This window comes from Zootoca vivipara, chromosome 5 (assembly GCF_965207765.1).
Source record: "Zootoca vivipara chromosome 5, rZooViv2.hap1.1, whole genome shotgun sequence".
Lineage (NCBI taxonomy): Eukaryota > Metazoa > Chordata > Lepidosauria > Squamata > Lacertidae > Zootoca > Zootoca vivipara.
The window spans coordinates 96,172,648-96,198,798 of NC_142588.1; the positions used below are offsets into that span (position 1 = coordinate 96,172,648).

The following is a 26,151-nucleotide window of genomic DNA, read 5'->3' on the forward strand; positions in this document are numbered from 1 at the left end:
GTGTTGGTGCTGACCTATAAAGCCCTAAATGCCCTCGGCCCAGTAGACCTGAAGGAGCATCTCCACCCCCAACATTCAGCCCAGACACTGAGGTCCAGCTCCGAGGGCCTTCTGGTGATTCCCTCCCTGCGAGAAGTGAGGTTACAGGGAACCAGGCAGAGGGCCTTCTCGGTGGTGGCAGCCACCCTGTGGAACGCCCTCCCATCAGATGTCAAGGAAATAAACAACTATCTGACTTTTAGAAGACATCTGAGGGCAGCCCTATTTAGGGAAGTTTTTAATGTTTGATGTTTTATTCTGTTTCATATTCTGCTGGGAGCAGCTCAGAGTGGCTGGGGAAACCCAGCCAGATGGGCGGGATGTAAATTATTATTATTATTTTAAAAAATAAGAATGACTGAATCAGGCGCTTCTGGATGCCAAGCATATGTTCTGCCGCTGAGCCAAGCATGCATGCTAATCACAGTAACTGCAATTTCTCAAGAACTCTTAATCTTCCTCACTCCTTCCATGTCCTGAGAGAATTCCAAACCACTTCATGGGGGAGGGGATCTCACTATGTCACCTGCCCTCCAAAATGTTTAAAGGAAACATGCACCCCGAAGTGTGCAACAGAAGCATCGCTGCAACGTTCTGCTTTGAAAGTAGCAGCTGCGAATCCGATGTTGCCCACGACTATTCCTGGTCTCTGCAATTGGGGGCAGCAAGATGCTATCCTGCAATTGCCTCTCAACCTAATTCACAACTCTTGAACCAACACACAAACCGAAACACAGCTACCCTTTGAAATCACCGCAATTCTCCGAATTTTGCAATGCAACCCAACAATACGTGCTAAAATTGGGAGTAAGTAAGTGTGCATTAAAAAAATATACATATTCATGGAGGTGGGAACAAACGTAAGTGCATTCTATTGGGGGGAAATGTTTTGCAAAAAAAATGTTTATATTGGGGGAAATTGCATGCAAAATGTGTTTGTTAGGAGAAAATTGCAGAAGAGATTCCATGAGGATTATTTTTAGAAAAAAAACGGGGGGGGGGATGCCAATTGCTGTGGAAATGTGGAGAACTGAATTTAAGACTGGGCGAAAACACAGACAGAGGCAAACTGAAATGGAGTGATTTATTCATCCGTCTTCCCTCTACCTGAAACATTTGTGAGTGCATCTTGCAGGAGAGGAGCAATGATAAAAGTGGCCATTGTCTAGCTAATGTGACAATACAGGGAGCCTGGGAGCAGTTTTCACCTGATAATACGAAGGAGATTAAAGACCACAGAACTCCAGGAGCATAAAAGCCATTCTTGCTGTCCTCACATCCACAATTAGGAGGAGGAGGTAATTGCGGCCACCACTGATTATCGTGGCACTAGAACTCGGTGCCGGCCACTTATAGGAAAGATCAGCCAACCAGGGAATGCATCACACTGGTTGTACACACACACACACACGTCTTGGGGGCTGACAGCACTTTAGGTTCATCACGCTGGCATTAATCCCCATTCCTTCTTTTTTTACAATGTTCCGACTGCAAGTGCCATTCGTATTGTAAGCAAAATGGTTTTTATGCAGATTGGGAAAACATGGCCTACCAGAAAGCAGATTAGATGGATGCCATTCTAGGGTGAATATTTTGAATAGTTTCTTTTATGTAACTGAGAGACAGAAAATCAAAAGCTAAACAAGCTCTAGCTTAGGGCCCCACACTCTGGGGGGCCCCCAAAAAATAAAAATAAAAAATCAGATGTATGCATTTCCAAAATATAAGCTAAAAAACAAATCAAATAAAAGCTACATCCAGCAACAATGTTTTGTGTTGTGTAGGCTCCTCTGATGTTAAGTCATGGGCCCCACCTGTTCCCTCAAATATCCCTGCTTTGCTCCTTTCTATATATAGGGTGCCTACATTCTGCATGGACTGGTTGCACGGCAACATGGGCAAATGGCTTTAGATACCTATGAGGTCCAATGACCATATAGCATATATTCAACACAAAAAACAGCGACAATTTGTTGTTGACAAAGGACAGCTGGACATATAAAGGGCCCCATTACCTTCAGGAGCTGAGGGCCTCATCAAACCTCAATCCGGCCCTGCCGTGGGAGCCACTTCAATCACTATGCGTTGTGTGAAGGACTTCCTTCTATCTGTCCTGAATCTTCCAAGATGTGGATCCTATTAATAACAAGCTAATGGCCAATAGACCGGTCTGCATGCGGTCTTTGCAAGGATTCAGGGGTCCCCAAACTAAGGCCCGGGGGCCGGATGCAGCCCAATCGCCTTCTAAATCCAGCCCGCGGACGGTCCAGGAACCAGCATGTTTTTTCATGAGTAGAATGTGTCCTTTTATTTAAAATGCATCTCTGGGTTATTTGTGGGGCATAGGAATTCGTTCATTCCACCCCCCAAAACAAAATATAGTCCGGCCCACCACATGGTCTGAGGGACAGTGGACCGGCCCCCTGCTGAAAAAGTTTGCTGACCCCTGATTCAGACCATGAGTGTATGTTCTGTTTTGGAAAAAGCACAAGAGAAAGAGAAAGAGAAAGAGACAGACTTGTCCCATCACCGATGGGATGAACACTCAATGTCAGACCCTCCAAGTGCCCCTATTTTCCAGGGACAGCTGCAGATTTACAGGAATCGTCCCGGTTTCTGATTTGATCCCAGAATGTCCCGCTTTTCCTTAGGACGTCTCTATTTTCATCAGAGAAATGTTAGACTGCACCCCCAGTCAATAAAATAAGGAACTATACAACCTTTCAAAGACACCTGAAGGCAGCCCTGTATAGGAAAGCTTTTTAATCTATAATGTTTTGTTATGTTTTTCTGCATGTTGGAAGCCGCCCAGACTAGCTGAGGCAACCCAGTCAGATGTGGGGGGGGCATAAATATATCAATTGTTTCTCTTAATTCTTTGGGCTGGCGGTGAGAGGCTGGACACTTCCCTGCCCCATGTATGTGGGGGACAGAACACAACCAAAAGGAATGGCTATCAAGGCCAGTCAAAGCTGGCTGGGCCCCCACTTATGAATCCCAGTCTTGCCCTCTGCTGCCCAGTTTATGGGCAATTCAGGCCTCTGCTTCTTCCAGCAAAGCTGGGAGACAACTCAACTTTAGAAAAGTTTATCTTCCTTTGCCCGCAAAATAGTTGCTCATGGCAGGGATGAGGCAACTAAAAGGAAGATAAATGGGACCACCCTCTAGGCAAAAACTGAGAGATCACTCTGCTAAGCAGGTTAATTGCAATTTTGCTTTCGTTTTTAAAGGGCAGCAGCAGTAAAGGGTCGCCTACTCAAAGGAGGAGAGGTGGGGATTTACCAATCTGCCTTACTATGAATCACCATGCAATGCAAAGTATGGCCATCTCATGCTACATCTGAAAAAAGCGAAATCTCAAGATCTTCCCATTTCCATCATGCACGTTTATGTTACTAGTCCTCATGGTGGCAGAAAATCACCTAAAAACATACTGAGGCAGCAAAGAGTCTGGTATTATCTGCATAAGAACATTAGAACATAAAACGTGTCTGCTGGATCAGGCCAATGGCCCATCTAGTCCAGCATCCTGTTCTCACAGTTGCCTGTGGGATTCCACCACAAGAAGCCCTCTCTCCTTCCGTGGTTTCCAGCAATTCAGAATCACGGCTGCCTCCAACTGTGGCAGCAGAGCACAGCCAGTTTGGCCAGTAGCCATCAATAGCCCTCTCCTCCTCCAGGAATCTGTCTACTCCACTCTCAGAGCTGTTCAGGTTGGTGGCCACCACTGCCTCCTGTGGCAGGGAGTTCCACAGTTTAACTATGTGAGGCAAACAGACTTACCTACGAAAAGATTCACTCACTGCAGCATGAATCCGCCTCTTATAGAAAATTGGGCTGTGGGGGCGGGGAGTACGCAGCTCTCCCAAATCATTGCCAAGCACCAGATCCCTCCTAATCCACACGATTCCGATAGATTATACTTTCAACAGCACCCGGCCATCCATGGCTCCATTAACAAACCACTGACCAGCCTTATGCACCGTAAACCTCATTAGACAACATCCGACACGCAGCATAATTCACTTTTATGACGCAGTCCTAGCATTCTTCTACTTCTCGAATTTTTTTAAAAGCTGTACAGCAGGCATCCCCAAACTTCGGCCCTCCAGATGGTTTGGACTACAATTCCCATCTTCCCTGACCACTGGTCCTGTTAGCTAGGGATCATGGGAGTTGTAGGCCAAAACATCTGGAGGGCCGCAGTTTGGAGATGCCTGCTGTACAGTCTGCCTGAGGAAGGTGTCTGTCCAGTGCAGAAAAATCAGAGATGCACCCTTAGAGATGGGCCTGCCTCAGACCCCGAACAAATACCGCCCTTTTGATTTCTAACTTTCATCAAAACCCCTTGGGTGCTTCTCCAAAAAAAAAAGGCTCCTCCACATTCACCCCAACATTTAGCTGCAGGGAATTAAAAAAAACAAAGCAAAAAACAGCCATTCCAATTTCAGTCTTGTCAACTTTGCCCACTTCGTAGGGAGAATTGCTTCACCTGAAAAAGGACACCCAATAGCCATTGACCCCTTCAGCACACTTGAATTCACCTCTTCCACCTGTGATTTTCCATACAGAAATGTGTGGAACTTCCTAAGCTGGAAGAACCTTTTGAATGTATTTTATTTCATTGGACAGTTTATGTACTGCGCACATTAAAACAAAACTCTCCGCAGTTTGCAGCGTAGGTTAAAATATCTTAAATGGCAAATACAGGGGCAGGGGAGTGTTTGATAAGTGGCTGTTTTGTAACATATATATATATATATATATATATATATATATATATATATATTAGCATACACATATGAGAAGGTGCCCTCCTGTAGGAGGGACTTTTAACGTGATCAGTCACTTGGCCATTATTATGGTTTTGATTTGTTTTTTAATGCCAGGGAGTGCCTACGTTTTGTAAAACACAATGAACAACTAAACAGAGTGTCCTCTTTTAAGCACCAAAATAAACATTGCACCTTAAAAAATCAGCTGCAACAAGACAATGAAAATTCCTAATAAGCACAGAAAACAACCATGAAAAATATTACAAAGGAAGGTCATCTATGAAGTACAAAATTCAACCTTTTTTTTAAAAAAAAAAACAACATGGGAGAAAATTAGGCAAAAGAAAATCAACTCATTTCCGGGCCACCATACATCAATAATACCATTAAACTAACCAATCCAATTAAATTCCCACCCCCCTATATAGCACTACTCACAACTTAATCTAACTACAGTGGGATTAGCCCCTGAGGTTAGATCTTTCACCATAGGATATCTGGCTGCAGGCCTGATTAGGGAGCTTTTGCAAGCTCACTATTCACATGCAACATTTTGAAGATAAAACTCAAAATTTTGGGATTAAACTCAAATGCAAAGTGTTGCATTTTGGTTTAATTTCAAAATCCATCCCTCCCCCATTTCTACGGGTCCTAAAGGTAAAACAGGACATCTTGAAATGGCTTTTGCCCTTAAAGATACATATTTATCAGCCAGTGCATATTTATCACCTGCTTCCCACTGAATATTTCAATCCCAGAGCAAACAATGAAATAAAATAACAGGCTGATATACACGTAACACACAAGATAACAAGTCGCAACAATTACAGACTCCATAAAAACAAATCCAAGAAATAAGAAACAAATTAACAACTCCAGCATAAAACAAAACGACGACGAGAGCAACACACAGAATTTCCTATTTAATCGAAGACCCGGATTTTTTTTTTTAAAAAAACCGGTCTGAAACTAGAAAACACCCCGATTGGCAGTTCTCGCCCCCTCAATCACCTGGGCCATCCCACTCAGCCTTCCGCTGTCTCTCACGCAATGCGCGCCCTGCTCTGTGGCTTGTGAGCATCTTCACAACTTCCAACCCCGGTCCTCACCCACCTGGGCTCTGGAGTGAGTCATTGCCCACAACACCCACAGCAGAAACCTCCCACCCCCTTGTTCCACAATAACATCAGAGAGCAAAAATGCTCGCACACCGAACACACAAAGGAAGGGAGGGTAGCGCCTTCACCCTTTGGAGACCCTGAGGGGCCAACCCCAAAGGGGTGATGTCCTTTGGGGTTTCTCCCTCTGGGGCCACCCAATGTATTATGGCACTGTTGATCCAACAGAGATCTCTGGGATGAAGGTCTGTGTTCCTCTCCACCTCCCAGAACTGGCAGAAGGACATAAGGACCACCTGCAGAATCAGGCCATCAAGTCCATCGTCCTGTTCTTGTAGGAATCAACCAGATGTCCCAGTGGGAAAACAGCAAACGGGATCCATTCCCAACATGATAGCAACTCTCCATTCCTGCGCCTTCCAGCAACTAGGATTTGGATCAAGGGCACTTGGCCCTTATAAGAGTTTGTTTAAAAGTGGCAGAAACATTTTCTTATTGCTCTTTTTTTTCCATTTTCAGGACGTTTTGCATCTCCCAAGGTCCAGCAAACGTGACCCAGAAAGGGGTTTACCAAAGCAAAGAACAAAACGATGCAAACAGCTGAAATCTGGGATAGCGTGAGACTCTTCATCTCACGGCCGTAGGTTCGAGGCCCACGTTGGGCAAAAGATTCCTGCATTGCAAGGGGTTGGCTAGATGACCCTCGTGGCCCCTTCCAGCAATTCAACACACCAAGGGGACGGAACTAAAACGAAGAGCAAAGTTTTATCTTCCTACATGAAGATGCCAGGAGCTGACCCTGGGACCTTGGCTGGGCAGTGGGGTGGGGGTCAATCACTCCAACTGGGGCAAAAGGCAGGGGGCAAGTGAAAGTCTGCTCTGGGCTATGTTCTGAGCCAGTATGGTGTAGTGGTTAGAGCGCCAGACTAGGACCTGGGAGAGACCAGCGTTCAAATCCCCACTCGGACCATGGGGCTGACTGAGCTGACTTTGGGGGCCAGTCACACTGCCTATCCGCTTAGCCTACCTCGCAGGGTTGTTGTGTGGATCAGTTGAGGAACAAGGAAACCAAATACGCCACCCTGAGCTCCTTGGGAGGAAAAGGCGAGGTATAAATGCTATCAAGCATAACAATAATAAAAACAGGGTGCCAATTTGGAGCAGGCCTAGTCATTGGGCCCAAATTGGGCCTGCTGCATCAAGGCACAGAATTGGGGGTGACTCACCACCCAGTGTATCCTGAGCAGTTCAGCTCCTCCCCTGTAAGGCCCCATTTCACAGAAATTCAACCCGGGCAAAACAGGGAGCTTGGCACTGGGAGAGAAATGCCAGCTCTCCACGGGCAGAAGCCAGTGTAGCTGTTCTAGGCTGGGGGGAATCAGACCTCCACCCCTCCCAACACACACACATCCCAGATCAGAGGTTTGGCATGCACCCTAAAATCTTAAGGACACTGTTTCAGATCAAGCAGGACCATCTAGAACGCTCCTTCCCAACCTGGTTTCCTCTGGGTATCCCCCCCCCCCAACGCGTTCCCCTTCTGCAACAGAAGAGCCCCTCTCTTGCACAACCTCGTCTTCTTCAAAAGCCACCGAATCCTGCGACCCTCACATTCATGCGCCAGTGAGTTCCAAAGGGGAACGATGCGCTATGAGAACTTTCTTCCTCATGCCCTGAATCTGTGGCCAGCGTCACAGCTGCCCTGCAAAATAAGATAAAGGAGGGAAGCTGGGGCTTGCCTCCCTTTCCCCCTAGGAGCCAGGAATCAGTAGGGGATCCAGGGTTTTCCTGGTAGCTGCCTGACTGTCCACAAAACAAATTCCTTTCAGGAAAAAGGGAAGGAGGGGGGTTCAGGGGACGTGCTGTAGCTCAGGGTCAAAGCATCTGCCTTGAATGCAGATGGTCCCAGGTTCAATCTGCAACAGCATCTCCCAGCAGGATTGCAAGACCCTCCTGCCCAAAACTTTGGGGCACCATTGCTGCCAGTCAGTGTAGAAAATCCTAAGCTAGACGGTCTCCCTCGGTGCAAGGTAGCTTCCTATGTTCTCCCTATCTGGTCAGATTTCTAAATTTTTGCACGCAAAATGTGGGCTGGCATGTTGGAGGAAAACAAGAGACGATTACGGCACAAACAGAAAACAAGTTGTGAGCTGAAGAAACTGTTCCTGTCGAGATCCCCATTCCTTCGATGGATCAAAGATAAATATTAACCCGGGCAATGAATAAGTCCTCCGGCTCAACAAACCATACATGGGCAGGCAGCTCTTTCTGAAGACAAAGCATGTCAGGAACCATAAAGGCTGTTTTGACGCCTTCCTGGGACTCAAGGCAAACGGGAACGACGGGCTGCAAACCATGGCTGGCACTGCCAACTTATGCCAAGGCCAGCCTTGAGCCTCGCTGGCAGGGACCTTGACAGTCTGCCAGGAAGGACTCTGAAGCACAGCTGCCTGTCTCCTCCTCCCCTCGCCCCCCCTTGCCGTCCGGCACTGGGCATTTCGCCTCTTCGCTAACCGGACCCACATGGCACGACGCAAGCTCCATCGTGACCCCTCGCCCTGCCACCCTGCTTGTTCGCCATTCCGCTCACGAGGCCTATAAGGAGGTACTTACTGGAGGCTGGGCTGCTCTCCCTCCCCGGAGGGACGCCTTGTCCTAGAGCGGAACAAATTTGGAACTGGCTCCAGGAGTGAGCGAAACTGCCGGAGTGACCACAGGCCCACGGAAGAGGGAGAGAGGCAGGCAGAAAGAAAGAAAGAAGGAAGAGGGAAAACTTATCCTGCCTGCAGGAATTCAAATCTCGTTTCCACCAGGCCCTGAGTCACCTCCCCTCCCCTTCCAATAGATCAGAGCATGGGTAAACATTTCCAAATATGGAGATCACGACTACCAAAGGATGTCAGGAAAATCGCCCTTCTTCGGGCAACTCGGGGACGGCCGCTCCAGAGGCAGAATTCCCCCGCCCTGGGTCAATGATTAACGTTGAGCTGGGTGCTGAGCCTTGCTGGCCTGGCAGCCCTTGGGAAGGCAGGCCAGCGCCTTGTCAACGTTGCAGGCTTGGCTGCGCTCCCTTTCATGGGGAAAGCGGACTCAGAACCCGAGGCTGCAAGGGGCGTTGCAAAGGCCACCAGATCCTGCAGGGTTCTCTTCCTTAATGGGTTCAACAAGCCCTGAGAGTCTTATCAGCGGCTCTTAGAAAAATGCAAAATGGAAGTCTCACGCTCAGAGGCAACACACCTCTCAGTGATGGTTACCATTCCTAAGAGCATCTGCTTAGCCACTGCAGGGAACAAGATGCTGGAGTGCTTGATCTCCAAAGGGCATTCAAACACCAAGAAAGGAGATCCCGTCTCAACATTAGGAAGCCCTTTCGGAGAGCTGCTCAACAGTGGAATGGACTCCCTCGGAAGGTGGTAGACTCTCCATCCTTGGTTTGATGGCCATCTGTCCGGGATGCTTTAGCAGTGATTCCTGCATTGCAGGGGTCTGGACTAGAAGGCCCTCGGTGGTCCCTTTCAACTCTATGACTCCACTGCATAGAATCATAGAGTTGGAAGAGACCACAAGGGCCATCCAGTCCAACCCCCTGCCAAGCAGGAAACACCATCAAAGCATTCTTGACATATGGCTGTCAAGCCTCTGCTTAAAGACCTCCAAAGAAGGAGACTCCACCACACTTCTTGGCAGCAAATTCCACTGCCGAACAGCTCTTACTGTCAGGAAGTTCTTCCTAATGTTTAGGTGGAATCTTCTTTCTTGAAGTTTGAATCCATTGCTCCGTGTCCGCTTCTCTGGAGCAGCAGAAAACAACCTTTCACCCTCCTCTATATAGCATCATTTAATATATTTGAACATGGCTATCATATCACCCCCTAACCTTCTCTTCTCCAAGCTAAACATACCCAGCTCCCTAAGCCGTTCCTCATAAGGCATTGTTTCCAGGCCTTTGACCATTTTGGTTGCCCTCTTCTGGACACGTTCCAGCTTGTCAGTATCCTTCTTGAACTGTGGTGCCCAGAACTGGACACAGTACTCCAGGTGAGGTCTGACCAGAGCAGAATACAGTGGTACTATTACTTCCCTTGATCTAGATGCTATACTCCTATTGATGCAGCCCAGAATTGGGCTCTTTATTTGCAAACTGTCAAATCCAGACCTGGAAAGGACTTTCCTCAGACTTCCTGCATCCATTCACTCCTGTAGCAACAGCACAGGTGGGCAACTGGATCCAGGCAGCTGGCTGAATCCTTATCTCTCCCACATTGGAGAGGTGGCGGGGGCTGCCTATCTGCCCATCACCTGGCAGAAACCAAGCACCAACCCCAGCTGATTGGCAGCTCTCACAAAGCCCAGGGCTTTGCAGGCAGCCATTGGCAGATGGGCGGCAGCAGCAAAGCCCCAGGCCTTGCTATGTGCTGACGGCCACAGTAAGTCTGGCACAGACAACAGGGCTTTCAACATTGCCTATACGGCTCAGGGGCCAAATGGGGAGGCCTGGTGGGGCCAAGTCAGGAAGTAATGGCTCATCTTTGTATCCACAATACATATTCTGAAAACCCTGCTGAGCCGCCTTACACACTTCGCCTCCAGAGATGCATTGAGACAATGCCATACCCCGCAAGTGTCCCGGAAAAACTGGGACAGCCTCTTTTTTTCTTGCAAAAGGATGGCGCTGTGATCTCATGCAATTTTGCACCACGATTCCCCCCTTAAAAAGCACTTTTTTCCCCAGGGCTGCAATCTCATGCAATGCCCCCCAAAAACCACGTTTTGGAGTGCCATGCCTGAAGAAAGCACTTTTCCACCATTAAATTGCACGCAATCACAGCTCCGAAAATGGACACCATCCTCTCAAGAGGAAAAACGGGAAGATGACGTCCCAGTTTTTGCCTCTGATGTATCGGAGGGTGTGCAAGGCATTCTACAATGTGCAACCACGTCAAGTTGAGTTGATTTACTATTTGTATTCTGCTTTTCCAGGAAGAAATACCAAGCTCAAAGAGGCTCACAATAACCGCAATAACATTAGGCAAACCAACATACACTGCAACCGCTATGATGTCAGACACAATAGTGTATAAAGCAAACAGCAAAATCATTAAAACAATTGACACAGTTCAAGAAAGTCATGGTAACTCAAGGTGTTTCCAGGGTAGTTCCTAGTCACATGGAACCTTACTCCAGAATAACAAGAAACGGATTAGCTGCTGGTTATCCAATGCATCACTGTTCAACACGACAAACACGAAACTATGCTTTTAAAAAGCATTTCGGGTGGCGGGCAAGATTGTCAACTCAGTCTGGGACACGGTTGGAGGAAACAGGATTATATCAACCCATTTCAATCTGGTTTTTGGCCTGGATTCAGAACTGAGTCTTGGCACACTGGCTGGTGACCTCGGAGCAACTTCTGCCCTTCCCCGATGTTTTGAACTACCTTTCACTGAAGCATTGGTTGGTCCACCACAGCTTAGGCACTGGCTGGCCCCATGTCTCCAGGGTTTCAGCCAAGCGGGTCTCCTGGCCCTCCCTGAAGATGATAAAAGACTGATCCAGGGGGACATTATGCCTTTGAACACCAGGATTCGAGCCCAAGAGCAACTCTCCTCTCCTGTGGTTTCCAGCAACTGTTGTTCAGAAGCATTGGTGGAGGTTTTTAAGCAGAGGCTGGGTGGCTATCTGCCAGGGGTACTTTAGCTGAGATACCTGTATTGCAAGGGGTTGGACTAGATGACCCTAGGGGTCCATTTCAACTCTACCATTCTATGATCCTGGCTAGTACCCCTCTCTTCCAGATGCCAGGAGCTGGTAGAGAGGCCTGGAAGTCTGCATTCACCCTCTAAGCCTGAACTCCAAATCCCTGATCTTCAGCTTCCTGGTAGGTTGCTCTCCAACCTTGTACAGAGGAGGTCCTCCTAAGAACATGGGAAGCTGCATTTTCCTGAGCCAGGCCATGCTTGGAAGCCATAACGCTTCTCATTCCCAGTTGCTGGAAACCACAGGAGGGGAGAGGGCTCTGGTGCTCAGATCCTGCTTGCAGGCTTCCCTTTGAGGCATCTGGCTGGCCACCGTGAGAACAGGATGCTGGACTAGAAGGTAGAAGGGTTCTCTTTGGCCTGATCCAGCAGCCTCTTCTTCTTTCCTTACTGACTGATAGCAGCTCTCCAGCAGGGGCAGACTTTAGCACTCTTTGGTAATATGGTGACCTGAGCAAGGCCAACATAGAATCAAAGAATCATAGAATTGTCTAGGACCACAAAGGTCATCTTGTCCAAACCCTTGCAATGCAGGAATCTTTTGCCCAACTTGGGGCTCAAACCCACAACCCTGAGATGAAGAGTCTCATGCTCTACCAACTGATCCATCTCAGTTGGATCTTCTCAATTTTGCGCCCCCTCGGCTTGGCGCCAAGTACAGGGAACTGCCCACACTGCCCTAAATCTGGCCCTGACTCCAGGGTTTCCCAGTCTGCCCCTGAGATGCTTTGGGGGGGGGCGTCGAAGCTGGTGCCTTCAGAATTTAAAAATAATGCTCTGCCACTGACCTATGACTCATAAGTAACTGAACCAACTTCTTCTCAATATGTTGTTGTTGTTTAGTCATTTAGTCGTGTCTGACTCTTCATGACCCCATGGACCATAGCACGCCAGGCACTCCTGTCTTCCACAGCCTCCCGCAGTTTGGTCAAACTCATGTTCGTAGCTTCGAGAACACTGTCCAACCATCTCGCCCTCTGTCGTCCCCTTCTCCTTGTGCCCTCCATCTTTCCCAACACCAGGGTCTTTTCCAAGAAGTCTTCTCTTCTCATGAGGTGGCCAAAGTATTGGAGCCTCAGCTTCACAATCTGTCCTTCCAGGGAGCACTCAGGGCTGATTTCCTTAAGAATGGATAGGTTTGATCTTCTTGCAGTCCATGGGACTCTCAAGAGTCTCCTCCAGCACCATAATTCAAAAGCATCAATTCTTCGGCGATCAGCCTTCTTTATGGTCCAGCTCTCACTTCCATACATCACTACTGGGAAAACCATAGCTTTAACTATACAGACCTTTGTCGGCAAGGTGATGTCTCTGCTTTTTAAGATGCTGTCTAGGTTTGTCATTGCTTTTCTCCCAAGAAGCAGGCGTCTTTTAATTTCGTGGCTGCTGTCGCCATCTGCAGTGATCAAGGAGCCCAAGGATTCTCAATATCTATGATTCAACATTGCAGGGGAGACCAACACGGTGTTCTTCAGGTGTTGCTGGAACCCTCAAATGCCCCTCATCCCTGGTCAGAGAGCCCCAAAGTGGCGCACAGTGCTTTGCCTTGTAAATGTAATTCTCCCCTCTCCCTGGATTGGGAAGCTTTCGGATTTCCCCCTCCTTGGGCCCTGGGGTGAGAGAGTTCAATGGGACTGCAGCCTTTATATGCCCTCCGTCTATTTTATTTATCTATTTTCCCTGGGGGCCAGTTGCAGAAGACAAGACAGCCCTCCCAGTGCAAACAGTCCTTTCTCCACAATTTGAGGACCGAAAATCTAAAGAATGCGCAATTCAGGAAAAAAGACTGTGACGCAGCTGGAGATTGCGGGGGAAGGCTGTGGCTGCTCAAGACACTTATCAGCTCTGCAGGCAAGGAGCAGGAGTCCTGGGCTTTGGCCATATATGGCCAGGATCTGCTCAAAAACTGGCTTCATGATGTACTACTGCAGGGCTCGGGGGGGGGGGGGTTAGGCCAGCAGCAGAGAGGATCTGGCAGCATCAGCAGGGAGGGCGCAACACAAAAGCGCTGGACATCGCTCGGATTTCACGGGGAGAGATAGGAAAGTCAGTCTGTGCGTGTGAGCCAGGGGTGTTGTCAGTCTGCACAACTGATCCCCAGGCGGCACAGACCCAGAGGTGGGAGGACGCAAGCACACGCCAGCCTGACACAGGTGGGTGCGGAACAGGATCAAAGGCCTGGAACAAAGGTCAAAGGCCTGGAAACAATACCTTATGAGGAACGGCTTAGGGAGCTGGGTATGTTTAGCCTGGAGAAGAGAAGGTTAAGGGGTGATATGATAGCCATGTTCAAATATATAAAAGGATGTCATATAGAAGAGGGTAAAAGGTTATTTTCTGCTGCTCCAGAGAAGCGGACACGGAGCAATGGATTCAAACTTCAAGAAAGAAGATTCCACCTAAACATTAGGAAGAACTTCCTGACAGTAAGAGCTGTTCGACAGTGGAATTTGCTGCCAAGAAGTGTGGTGGAGTCTCCTTCCTTGGAGGTCTTTAAGCAGAGGCTTGACAGGCATATGTCAAGAATGCTTTGGTGGTGTTTCCTGCTTGGCAGGGGGTTGGACTGGATGGCCCTTGTGGTCTCTTCCAACTCTATGATTCTATGATTCTAGGATTGTATCATGTCCTACACTTTGAATGTATTTTTAATCTTTTGTTGAAAGCCGCCCAGAGTGGCTGGGGAAACACAGCCAAATGGGCAGGGTATAAATAAATTGTTGTTGTTGTTGTTGTTGTTGTTGTTGTTGTTGTTGTTGTTGTTACACACAAGCAGACATGCAACTCCTGAAAAAGTATTCTGCCAGAAGCTCTTCAGATGATCTCTCCTTCCTCGGAGGTTTTTAAGCAGATGTTGGGTGGCCATCTGTCAGGGATGCTTTAGCTGAGATTCCTACCTTGCAGGGGGTTGGACTAGATGACCCTCGGAGTACCTTCCAACTCTACAATTTTATGATTCTACGATTGTGTCCCAAGTCGGCCGTGCCATGGTTGCAACAGGCTGCCACATCAGCATTGCAGAGGGTTGGACTATATGGCCCTTAGGATCCCTTCTAGCTCTATAGTTCCATGAGTTCAGGTCACCTTAACAGGGCTCTCCTGCTTTGGAGAGTAGGACTCGAACCCACAGCTTCAAGTTACAAGAAAGGAGATGCAGGCTAAACATCAGGAAGGACTTTTCTGCCATGAGATGGAATGGACTCCTTTGGAAGGTGGTGGACATCACCTGAGGGGCTTGTCATTTTGGGAGAGAAGTAGGAAAGATATTTTCACCAATTCTCCAGCTTGAACCAGATAGGAGGGAATAGGGGAGAGATACGATTTAAACAGATTTATACAAGGCACGCAGTGGTCCAATGCAGCTCACAGGAATAAAAACTATGAAAGGTATTTTTTGAAATACAAAAAGTAAATATAAAAAATTACTAAGCACTTCAATAGGAACTTCTGACTAACATACAAATTTTGCAATCCGTTATCCTTACGTGTGCTGTGTTCTGTGCACTATATTTCCAAATATGCACATTTTCCCATGCACCACTGCTGGAGAAAGGCGTTGCAAAAGGCAGAGCGATGCCAATGTCAAAGGATGGCTGTGTTTCGGTTTGCATACAGGTCCAGGAAATGCAGATTAGCTCTGTTCCCGTTAAAATTCTGCATCTAATTAATTGATTCCCTATTGCTATGTGGAATATGAATAGCCTCTACAAATTAAAAATATTAATGGCTTTGGATACACAAATTTATTTTTTTTATTTATTTACATACATTAAAAAGTCAAAGTGGTTTATAGCTTTAAAAAGATTTTTTAAAAAACCATACAAAAAAAGCATAAAAACTTCTTTAAAAATTAAAAGCCACAAATTTTAAAGGAGCAAGCCTCAATAAACCATTGCGAAAGGATGCATTCTGAGTTGCCTGCATAGACCTGGAGGAATAGAAAAGTTCCCAGCAGGCCCTTAGAAGTTGGCACAGAAGGCGCCCGTTGAATCTCCAGTGGCGGGGAGTTCCACAGGACTGGGCCCATGACATTAAAAGCTCAGTTTTTCTTAATTGGGTGCCCAGCTCTTCCGTTGCCCAGGGCACCAGATGTGCCACTGTCAGGTGTACATCCCTTGGAGAGAGGCAGCAGGAGAGATTAGCTGAATCGGCGGCGCCACTGGGTGAAATCGAGTCAAGTGGTAAAGTGTGAAAGAGGCACCAAGTGTGTCCGCATCAGAGAGTCTCTCCTGGAAAGCGAATGCCTTGCTGGCAAGAGCAGAATGACTAATTGTCAACCTTTCCCCTTAACCCCAGAGTCAGCGGCTTCCACGCCCAGCCAAGGTAAGCAAGGTGTTGAAGTACGGCTGCTGCACCCTGAGCAGAGAGAGGCTCTCCTTATCTCTCTCCCCTGTGAAGCCGGTGACAAAGACGCAGCTCTTATACCTCCAAAAACAATAAAAGGGTTGGTGGCTCCGGCAGAGGCCCAGCCTGGGTAACACCAGCCCAGGATTCCACCCCCTGCTAACCAACAATGCATTCCCACGGCAGTTCCGTTCCGTTTTCACCACGTCCCCCTGCTAATTCTCACGTTATATTTGAGCTTTCACGTGACACCTAAACTAGGGTTACCAGCCGTCCCCGTTTCCCGGGGACAGTCCCCGGATTTGCAAATAAGTCCCCGGACAAATTCCATCTCCGGAATGTCCCCGGATTTCATTTCATGTCCCCGGGAAACGCAGCAGCGGCAATCTCAGCAGCCCGGAGCACTTGGCTCTGGCTGGCTTCAGGAGCTGCTTGGACGTCCCCATCGGATGGTGGCGCAGGGGCTCTAAGATGCAGCTTCCGGGCTGCCTCCACCTTCCCTGACCCCATCAATGAAGCTGTGAAGGGAGGCCTCATTCTGCCTATCGGAGCAGCCTCCCAACTCCTACTTGCGTGCAAGCAGGAGAGGGCAGAGATCTCTCAATTAGGCAACAGGAAGCCTCCCTTCCCAGCTGAGGGATCCCCGCCCCGCTCCTGCTTGCACGCAAGTAGGAATGGGATTGGGGCTGCTCCGATGGGAAGGGAGGCATCGCGCTGCCCGAGCCTCGCCACCGCCACCACTCTCGGCCCTCCTTCTACGCCTTCCATGCCTGACCCACCGTGCTCCGCTTCCCCACCCCAACAACTCAGGGGCTGCCTTGGCTCATGGAGAAAGGAGATAGAAACCTCGGAGGAAGGGGAAACATGGCAGTTGAGGTCAAGGCGGCGGCCGCCCCTCTGCCACCGCCATCGCTGCAGCATCAACGTCCCGAAAGTGTAGTAATTAGTTAATTAATTAATTAATTAATTAAAGTGTCCCCGGATTCATTGGAAAAAATCTGGTAACCTTAGTCTAAACCACTTCTGGAAACATAGTGGGGAAAAACAAAGCAAGTTTAATGATATTTTGTGTCCCAGTTTCATCTAACCTGCAAATTCTGTACAAAGATGGAAACAACGGGAGTCACTAACAAAAGAAGAGGGGCAGGCAAAATGGATGAACTTCGCGGAACTGGTGGAACTGACGGGAAGAATCCGGAACCAGCGAGACCAAGCATTCCAAAAGGACTGGAACAAATTTGTATTGCATTTGAAAGACAACTGTAAGCAATTAACTTCATTAGCAGGGTTATCTGAAGGTCTGTAAGATGAAATTGCTACCTATTCAGGTTGAGTAATTAATATTTTAGAGAATGATATAACAAGGATAGGAAACAAAGTGAAATGTAAAGATGTAAAATTTAAATCTTGTAAATCATTAGATGGGGGGGGGGAGGGAAGTCGTCAGGCTCAGCTGAGCCAAAGAGATAAAATAAGAGGGTATGATGTTACGTAATGTGATTATATGTAAAACCAATAAAAATCATTTGTTTTTGAAAAATTGTGTACAAATTCAACACTTTGTTTCATTGCTATTTTGTTAATGTTGTTAATATTGTTTTATAGATATGAATGCTGTTGTACTTTGTGAATCCTATAATATGATTTTTGATGTTTATATATATTTTTAGTTGTTTTAATAGTGTTACATAGATGGTAATTGTTTCATTTGGGATTTGGGATTGTTTTACTGATGATTGGTGAAGTATTCCATACGATTTATGCTGTATTTGTGATGTTCCATTGTGTTATTATTATATTTTGTTTGTGAGCTGCTTTTGGGATCTATTTGAATAAAAAGTGGCATAGAAATAGAATCAATCAATAGTTCCGTCTTGTTTGCAAAAGGGAATTTCCCCCCGCTGGAAGCGAATTACATGGAAACAAGCACTCAACTTGCTCTATATTCCGCTATATATCTGGAAGTTGCTTTTACATATTTTGAACATTTCGGAGGGGGGAGGTTATCAGGGTGTTGAGCGGCACCTTTAGTTTCAGAATGGTTCAAAAATCTGGGATAATGAGCAAAGTGGCACACTACCCAAATGTTTTAGAAAGTTGATGCAACTTTGAATCGGTTTTCAGCTTATGGTTATTTCAAATTTACAAAAGTTATGCATTGTTACTGTTAATTTTTCTTAGTGATAATTGTATTGTCAACTGCTTTGAAGTTGTTGTTGTTTTTTACAATGATGCGCAACCTAAATTTGTGAAACAAATTATTATAAAATAGTACAGAAGAACAAGCACTGAACAGTTTTGTTGTACGGTGGACTCTATTGTATTTTGAAATGATAAATTATAGGGTGATATACACAGAAGGGCAATTAAAGGCATTTCAAGGATAGACACTTTTGGTGAGACCCGGCTTCCTTCAATTTCCTTTACAAAGGAGACAGAATATATTTTTGTTCCACCCTCAACACAAGATTCTCTGCGGAGAGGCTACTTGGATATAATAAATAATTAAACATATTGATTGTGTACTATGTCTTGCATGTGAAACTTACCATTGAACAATTTACTGTGGTTATATGTAGTTCTTGTATTTAAACAAAAAACAATAAAAATCATTGGGGGGGGGGAATTATAGGGCAGTAGTTATCCGTGTAATCTTTCTGCTTCATTATAGTACTGTTCTTTATATTGCATATGATCTATTTGTATATGGGTGCGTTCTTTTAAAAATAATAATGCTCTTTTTTTTTAAAAAAAAAAAGAAAGAACTGGACCAGCTTTCTCTTCGGAAAAGTTCCATGGAAGGAGAAGATGTCCCGCTTGTCTTCCTGGTGAGCTGATCTTGAAGGTTGGAACACTTATCCTAAGGGGAGCCCCATTCCAATTATCTGCAATTTAAACTGGCCTTGAAAGATACCCCTGCATACCTCTGTTAACATTTGCAGGCGAGCAACCTCACGCGCTGATCTCTCCATGCAACGGCAACATCGATTTTAAATCCCCTGCCTCTTGTCTGATCCTCGCTTGATGGGCGAAAACCACTATTCCCTGGCTCCTTCCCGACATACTTTTAAATGCTTGGAAGCCGTCAGCACGGCCTTTTTAATCTCCTTCTCTCCAGCCTAAAACATACCCATCTCCTCCAGGCAACTGTCCTCAGAGGAACTGCATTCACGCATCACCTCAGGGAAGATACTTCGCCACTGAGCCACGGTCCTTGCAAAGAAGCACATCCCTTTTGCAGTTTAACCAAGGCCCCCTTCACGCATTCAGCTGGCAGCAATGGACCACAACCTTAGAATCACAGAATCATAAAGTTGGAAGAGACCCCAAGGGACATCGAGTCCCACTGCCTGCAATGCAGGAATCTCAGCTAAACCATGAGTCCACAGTGTGATGCAGCAGCAAAAAAAGCAAATGCTATTCTAGGCTGAATCAACAGAAGTCTAGTGTTCAGGGGTCAGCAACCTTTTTCAGCCATGAGCTGGTCCACTGTCCCTCAGACCATGTGGTGGACCAGACTATCTTCTTCTTCTTCTTTGGTGATCCCTCGTAGCCGAGTAAGATTGTCTTCCATAAACACGGTTTTAACAATGAACCCGTAAGTGGCTGTGGAGGCCAATTCTGGAACCACAAGTCCTTCCAGAGTGTGGATATTGGTTCCCGGGCAGGAGTTGATCACGGTGTGGATTTGCCAAGCGCAGCTTCCTCTTAGTGCGTTTCTCCATTGCGTCCTGAGTTCCGAGTGTCTTCAAAGCCCATGACACCTTTGGTAAAGGCTGTTCTCCAGTTGGAGTGCTCGCAGGCCAGTGTTTCCCAGTTGTCAGTGTTTATGCTACATTTTTTTAGATTTGCCTTGAGAGAGTCTTTAAACCTCTTTTGTTGACCACCAGCATTACGCTTTCCATTTTTAAGTTCGGAATAGAGTAGTTGCTTTGGAAGACGATCATCAGGCATCCGCACAACATGACCTGTCCAACTATATTTGAGAAGGCAATTGGGCCGCACCCAGCCCCCAGGCTTAGGTTGCCCACCCCTGGTCTAGATCAAGGAAAGTAATAGTACCACTCTGTTCTGCCTTGGCCAGACCTCACCTGGAATACTCTGTCCAGCACCACAATCTAAGAAAGATGTTGACATGCTGGAAGGTATGCAGAGGAGGGTGACCAAGGTGATCAAGGGTCTGGGAAGCAACGGTTGAAGGAGCTGGGTATCTTTAGTCTGGGAAAAAGGAGACTGAGAGGAGATAGCCCTCTTTAAATGTCTTAAGGGCTGTCCCATGGAAGATGGAGCAAGCTTGTTTTCTCCTGCATGAACTTTTCCAGAAGGTGGTGGACTCTCCTTCCTTGGAGGTTTTTAAGCAGAGGTTGGGTGGCCAACTGCCAGGGATGCTTTAGCTGAGATTCCTGCATTGCAGGGGGTTGGACTGGATGACCCTTGGGGTCTCTTCCAACTCTTCCAACTTTCACATGATTCTATGATGTGAAATGAAACACAGCTACCCCTGTATTTCTCTAAATTCTGAAATGCAGTTTTCAAATGTCTACTAAAAGCTGTGTTTTAGAGGGAAGCATGTGTGGAAAATGTGTATTGGTGAAAAGGTAACAAGGAAAAATGCTTTGGGTTTCATCCAGCATTGGTCATACTCAGATGGGACCCACTGAAATCAAAGGACGTAACTAACCTGGCCCAACCATTTCAATGGGTCTACTCTAAATAGGATTGAGTTGCTAGAAACGGGTTTTTTCCTTAGGGGGTTGGCTTGCAAAAATACACGTATCAGGCACATTTATGTAGAATGATGTGTGTGTTTGGGGGAAACGTGGATTTGAACAATGATGTAGAGAACGGAACTTGAGAGAAACCGAAAGAGCCACCGTGAGATAATAGATAGGCCACTGGCCTGATCCAGCAGGCCCCAACTCATGCTCTTACGATTTGTCTTTAGAAACATTTTGGGGGCTCCTGGTTAGAGGAGGCTGCTTTTGCAAGCATCAGGCTTAAAACTAGGGAGAGAGAGCAGTCTAGCTTTCCCCCAACTCTCCGATCTGCCTGCAGAAGAGGCTGGCAGCCAGCCAACCAACCGGTGCCGCCCACCCTAAGCCTAGACCAATCTCTAGCCTTCCACGGAGCACCGCACAAAATTACTCCTGCCAGGCTTGGAGCCGTGGAGAGGGGGGCTTTTACAGTCCCTTTTAAATTGACACGATTCATAATGAAAACTGCTGGCAACCGCATTAGTCTCTCGGGCTCTGCAGATCAAGGCCCAGTAGGAGTGAGGAAGCAAATTGGTAATAGGTGCAATTTTCTTCTTTTTATCCCTGATAATTACTGTGGAAAGGCAGCCTCTCTTGGTGCCTGGCAATTAGCTGAAATAACCAAATCAAACGCGACTCTCTTATTAGCAGGGGCTGCGCAGGGAAAACAAAACTACTGCCCACCCCCTGGTCCAGCTACGAAAGCTGGACGTCAGAAACACTGTTGCTTAAAGAAAAAAGGGAATCAGAAAGGCTCTGGGGTGCACCCGGGGGCCATTTGTCCCTGGAGGAGTTGGGGTGCCCCACGTCTCACTTCCAACTCCAGAGCTAAGCCACATCTTTCATCCAGGCCCCTTCCACGTGCAGGAACGGGACCTTCCAATTCTTGCATAGATATCCCATCATCACAAAATCACATTCTTCATACAGGTGTTGCTCTTTCCAAAGGAGCTGCATATGTTTCCCACGAGAAAGAGGAGGCTGAAAGGAGATATGCTAGCCATCTTCAAATATTTTAAGGGCTTTCACATGGAAGAGGGGGTAAGCTTGTTTTCTACTGCCCCAGAGGGGAGGACCCGAACCAATGGCTCCAAATGGCAAGGAAGGAGACTCCGACTAAACGTTAGGAAGAACTTTCTGACAGTAAGAGCTGTTCGACAGAGGAATGGATGCCCTCGGGAGGTGGTGGAGTCCCCTTCCTTGGGGGGTTTTAAGCAGAGGTTGAACAGCCATCTGTCGGTGATTTTTTAGCTGTTATTCCTGCATTCAGGGAATAGAATTGTAGAGTTGGAAGGGACCTTAAGAGTCATCATCATTATCATCATTTATTATATATACCCCGCCCATCTGGCTGGGTTTCCCCAGCCACTCTGGGCTGCTCCCAACCGAATATCAAACAGAATAAAACATCAAACATTAAAAACTTCCCTAAACAGGGCTGCCTTTATTTTTTGTTGTTTGTTCTTTTTTAGTTTTTTTTCTTTTTTTCTCTTTTCTTATGGGGCATATGTATGGATAGATAGCTGGGTGGCTGTCCTCCTCTGTCTTCCCCCGTTACCCTAGGGCTCACTGGTGGCAGAAGTGGGAACTGGGGGGGGAGGGGGGAGGGGATAAACCCGGCTATAAAATGGACCGCCTTCTTCTGTTCTCCCGGCATAGGTCCTGCTTGTGGCAGGAGGGGGCTCGTGGGGGGAGGGTAGAGGAGGGTGAGTGAATATGAAATGTATGTTTTGTTTTATTTTGTAAAATCAATAAAAATTATATTAAAAAAATAAAAATAAAAGTCAGATAGTTGCTTATCTCCATGACAACTGATGGGAGGGCATTCCACAGGGCGGGTGCCACTACCGAGAAGGCCCTCTGCCTGGTTCCCTGCAACCTCACTTCTCGCAGCAAGGGAACCGCCAGAAGACCCTTGGAGCTGGACCTCAGTGTCTGGGATGGGGCTGGAGACACTCCTTCTCAGCCGAGGCCGTTTAGGGCTTTAAAGGTCAGTACTAACGCTTTGAATTGTGCTTGGAAACATACTGGGAGCCCATGTAGGTCTTTCAGGACCGGTGTTATGTGGTCTCGGTGGCCGCTCCCAGTCACCAGTCTAGCTCCCGCATTCTGCATTAGTTGTAGTTTCTGGGTCACCTTCAAAGGTAGCCCCATGGAGAGTGCATTGCAGTAGTACAAGCGGGAGATAACCAGAGCATGCACCACTCTGGCCAGACAGTCTGTGGGCAGGGAGGGTCTCATCCTGCGAACCAGATGGAGCTGTTAGACAGCTGTCCTGGACACAGAATGGACCTGCGCATCCACGGACACACAGTCATCTAGTCCAACCCCCTGCAATGCCCTCCTTTCGCCTCTCAGTCTTCTGTTTTCCAGGCTAAACATACCGAACTCCCTCGATTGCAGGAGGCTGGACTAGAGGACCCTTCCCAATGTACAATTCTATTATTCTAAGATTGTAACTTGCGGCCAGTCTACATGCTAGATCGCCTTGCCCCATATGCACCCACTTGGTTGCTTTGATCAGCGGAACGGACAGGTGTCACATGATACCTATATTCCCATCTCCAGGCTTCACCACAAATGTCATTATTGAGTATATGGACAGACAAGAGCTAAACCCCTTCTGCTGAGCTACCGGCCTACCACACGGGGGCGCTATTTAACACCATCACCGAGAGCACCTGCCTGCCAGGTGTGCAGGGAGATAGCCAGGTCCCCTGCCCCAAGGAGACTGCAAAGTTGCAAGCAGACCTATCAGAGACTGGCAGGGGATAGTCAGATTTAATGGGGACTGCCAAGGATCTGGACGAAGGAAACCCTCGAGCGTACATTTGATCCGGTAAGCGGGTTCCACCCCCTTCGCTGCTGTTACAACCATGTAATTACGACACCTGCTTGCAGGGGAAGAAAGCAGAAAGCAGGCGGATCTCAGCCAGCAGAGACCTGCAACGGAGGCATGTGCAAAGAAGGCAGGAAGACCCGGGGTATTTCCCTCCCTTGTGAGACCCCCGCCTCCGTTTTAAGCCATCGGATATGTTCTTTTCCCCCTGGCCTGCCCCGAGCATACAGCTAAGAGAGGATGTGAGTGCGAAATGGAGAAGTGTCGATGAACCAAGTCCGGCGTGGAAGAGCAGCATCCGTTTCACCCAGCGGACGAAGGAGGGGACCTGATAGCTGCCATCTTGAAATATCATGAGGTTTGCAATTGGAAGGATGAGGAGGGCAGCTCTCTATCGCTCCGGAGGACAGGGGAGAAACCAGGAGGTGGAAACATCGGGGAAAACAGATTGCAGCGAAATTTTGAGGATGGGAGAAGAAGAAGGAGGAAGAGTAGTTTGGATTTGATATCCTGCTTTATCACTCCCCTTAAGGAGTCTCAAATCGGCCAACATTCTCCTTTCCCTTCCTCTCCCACAACAAACACTCTGTGAGGTGGGTGGGGCTGAGAGACTTCAGAGAAGGGTGACTAGCCCAAGGTCACCCAGCAGCTGCATGTGGAGGAGCGGGGAAGCGAACCCGGTTCCCCAGATTACGAGTCTACCGCTTTTAACCACTACACCACACTGGCTCTCCAGGAAGAACATACAAAGAGCCTGCCGGCATCCTGTTCTCCCGAGGGCCAACCAGATGCCTGTGGGAAACCTGCGTGCAGGATCCGAGCGGAAGAGGCTTCTCTCCAGCAAGAATACATGATTGACATCCTCGGGTGGCCTGCTCTCTTTCCATACAAGTATTTAAACAGACATTGGTCAGCCTTCTATCTGGGAGGAGGCTGCAGTTGCAAGACCCCTGCACTGACTGGGCGGTTGGACTACCTGAGCCCCGAGGGCCCTCCTGGCTTTTAAATCCCATTTTTAACTCCTGCAATGCTGTTGCTAAGGGAGAGTTAACGCGCAAGGTTGCCCGAAGCCTCGCACACTTCTCGCATCTTCCCAAAGTCAGCGTGACCCCCATCTGGTCAGCATTTGCAAGTAAGTCGCTTTCACCGTTGCTCTTCAACCTTCCAAGGTAGCTGCTGTCTTATTGCACTCTGCTCTTTTCCTTTGCAAAAGTATAAGCCGCAGGCAGAGGCAGCCATACTTCTGAACACCAGGAGAGAAGAGTGCTCTTTCCTTCAAATCCCACTTGCAGGATTCCCACAGTCAACCGTTCAGCTGTGAGAGCAGGATGCTGGACTAGGTGGGCCACTGGCCTGATCCAGCAGACTCTTCTCACGTTAAAATCCCATTTCGCATTAAATGCTTACATGCAGAAGAGTTGGGGGGCTCCAAGTTGCTTCTCTCTCTCTCTCTCTCTCTCTCTCTCTCTCTCTCTCTCTCTCACACACACACACACACACACACACACAAACACACGTTGTCCCAAAGCTCATTGGAGTATTTATCTGCAACAAACAAATGCACTTTTGCTTCACAATCATCAGAGGTGCAGATATTTGAAGCTTTCCCATTTAAAAGTTAAATCCACCATGTGGAATCTGAGTGAAAGCACTCAGCCGGGGGGGGGGGTGGAGTGTTGCTGTTGTGGTTTACAAAGTTCGCAAATACAATTGAGTAAGTACTTCGAAAGATCCCAGAAGCCAAAATGGAGACTCAGGTGTCTTGATAAAGAACATAGGACTAGCTTGCTGGGTAAGGGATTGTGCAAGCCACTGTTTTGAAGAATGCTTTTTTATAGGACAGGGGAAACTGGGGGCGAGTTTATGGAACCAAGCGGGAAGCAGCCCAGAAATGTTTAGGAACCACCGATGCAGAGTTTATGTTGCCCCCCCTTATCTATCTGCCTAAGGTCCTTTTAAGAGAAGCTGCTCACATGCAGAACATTTGTTCTCCCATGCAAGTTTATATTTTGGTATGAGCTTTCGTGTGCATGCACACTTCTTCAGATTTGGTATCTGAAGAAGTGTGCATGCACACGAAAGCTCATACCAAAATATAAACTTAGTTGGTCTTTAAGGTGCTACTGAAGGAATTTTTTTATTTGTTCTCCCAATGAGTCTCAGCCTCCTTCTAAAATGTTATGAAACTGCAAGTCAGGTCTTAGGGGGATCTGGCCCACCAGCACTGCCTCCTTTGGTCTTCGGCATCTACCGGTAGGAAACACACCTGGAGTCCTGTGTCCAGTTCTGGGCACCACAATTTAAGGAGGATGTTGACAAGCTGGAACATGTGCAGAGGAGGGAGACTGAGATGATCAAGGGCCTGGAAAACAAGCCTGATGAGGAGCGGTTGAAGGAGCTGGGTATGTTGAGCCTGGGAAAGAGGGGACTGAGAGGAGATAGGAGAGCCATTTTCAAATATGTGAAGGGCTGTCACATGGAAGAGGGAACAAACTGCTCTGGAGGGCAGGACAAAGAAGGAGATTCCGA

The 26,151-nt window shown here is 47.5% G+C and overlaps 1 protein-coding gene across 5 annotated transcripts in view; it reads right to left on the reverse strand.

Annotated features, from left to right (window-relative positions):
* Positions 1-26,151, reverse strand: part of LPP (LIM domain containing preferred translocation partner in lipoma) — a 277,203-nt gene that overhangs the window by 237,670 nt on the left and 13,382 nt on the right. The window contains exon 1 of one of the 5 annotated variants that reach the window (XM_060274251.2): positions 8,546-8,844. The exons of 3 other annotated variants lie outside the window; for them this stretch is intronic. Coding sequence is in view for 1 of the 2 variants with exons in the window: in XM_060274250.2 (XP_060130233.2) it covers positions 5,826-5,834 (9 nt within the window). In the remaining variant the exon portion in view is untranslated. Of the gene's footprint in view, positions 1-5,825; positions 6,173-8,545; positions 8,845-26,151 lie in introns of those variants that run through there. One more of the 5 variants, XM_060274250.2, reaches the window with a different exon arrangement.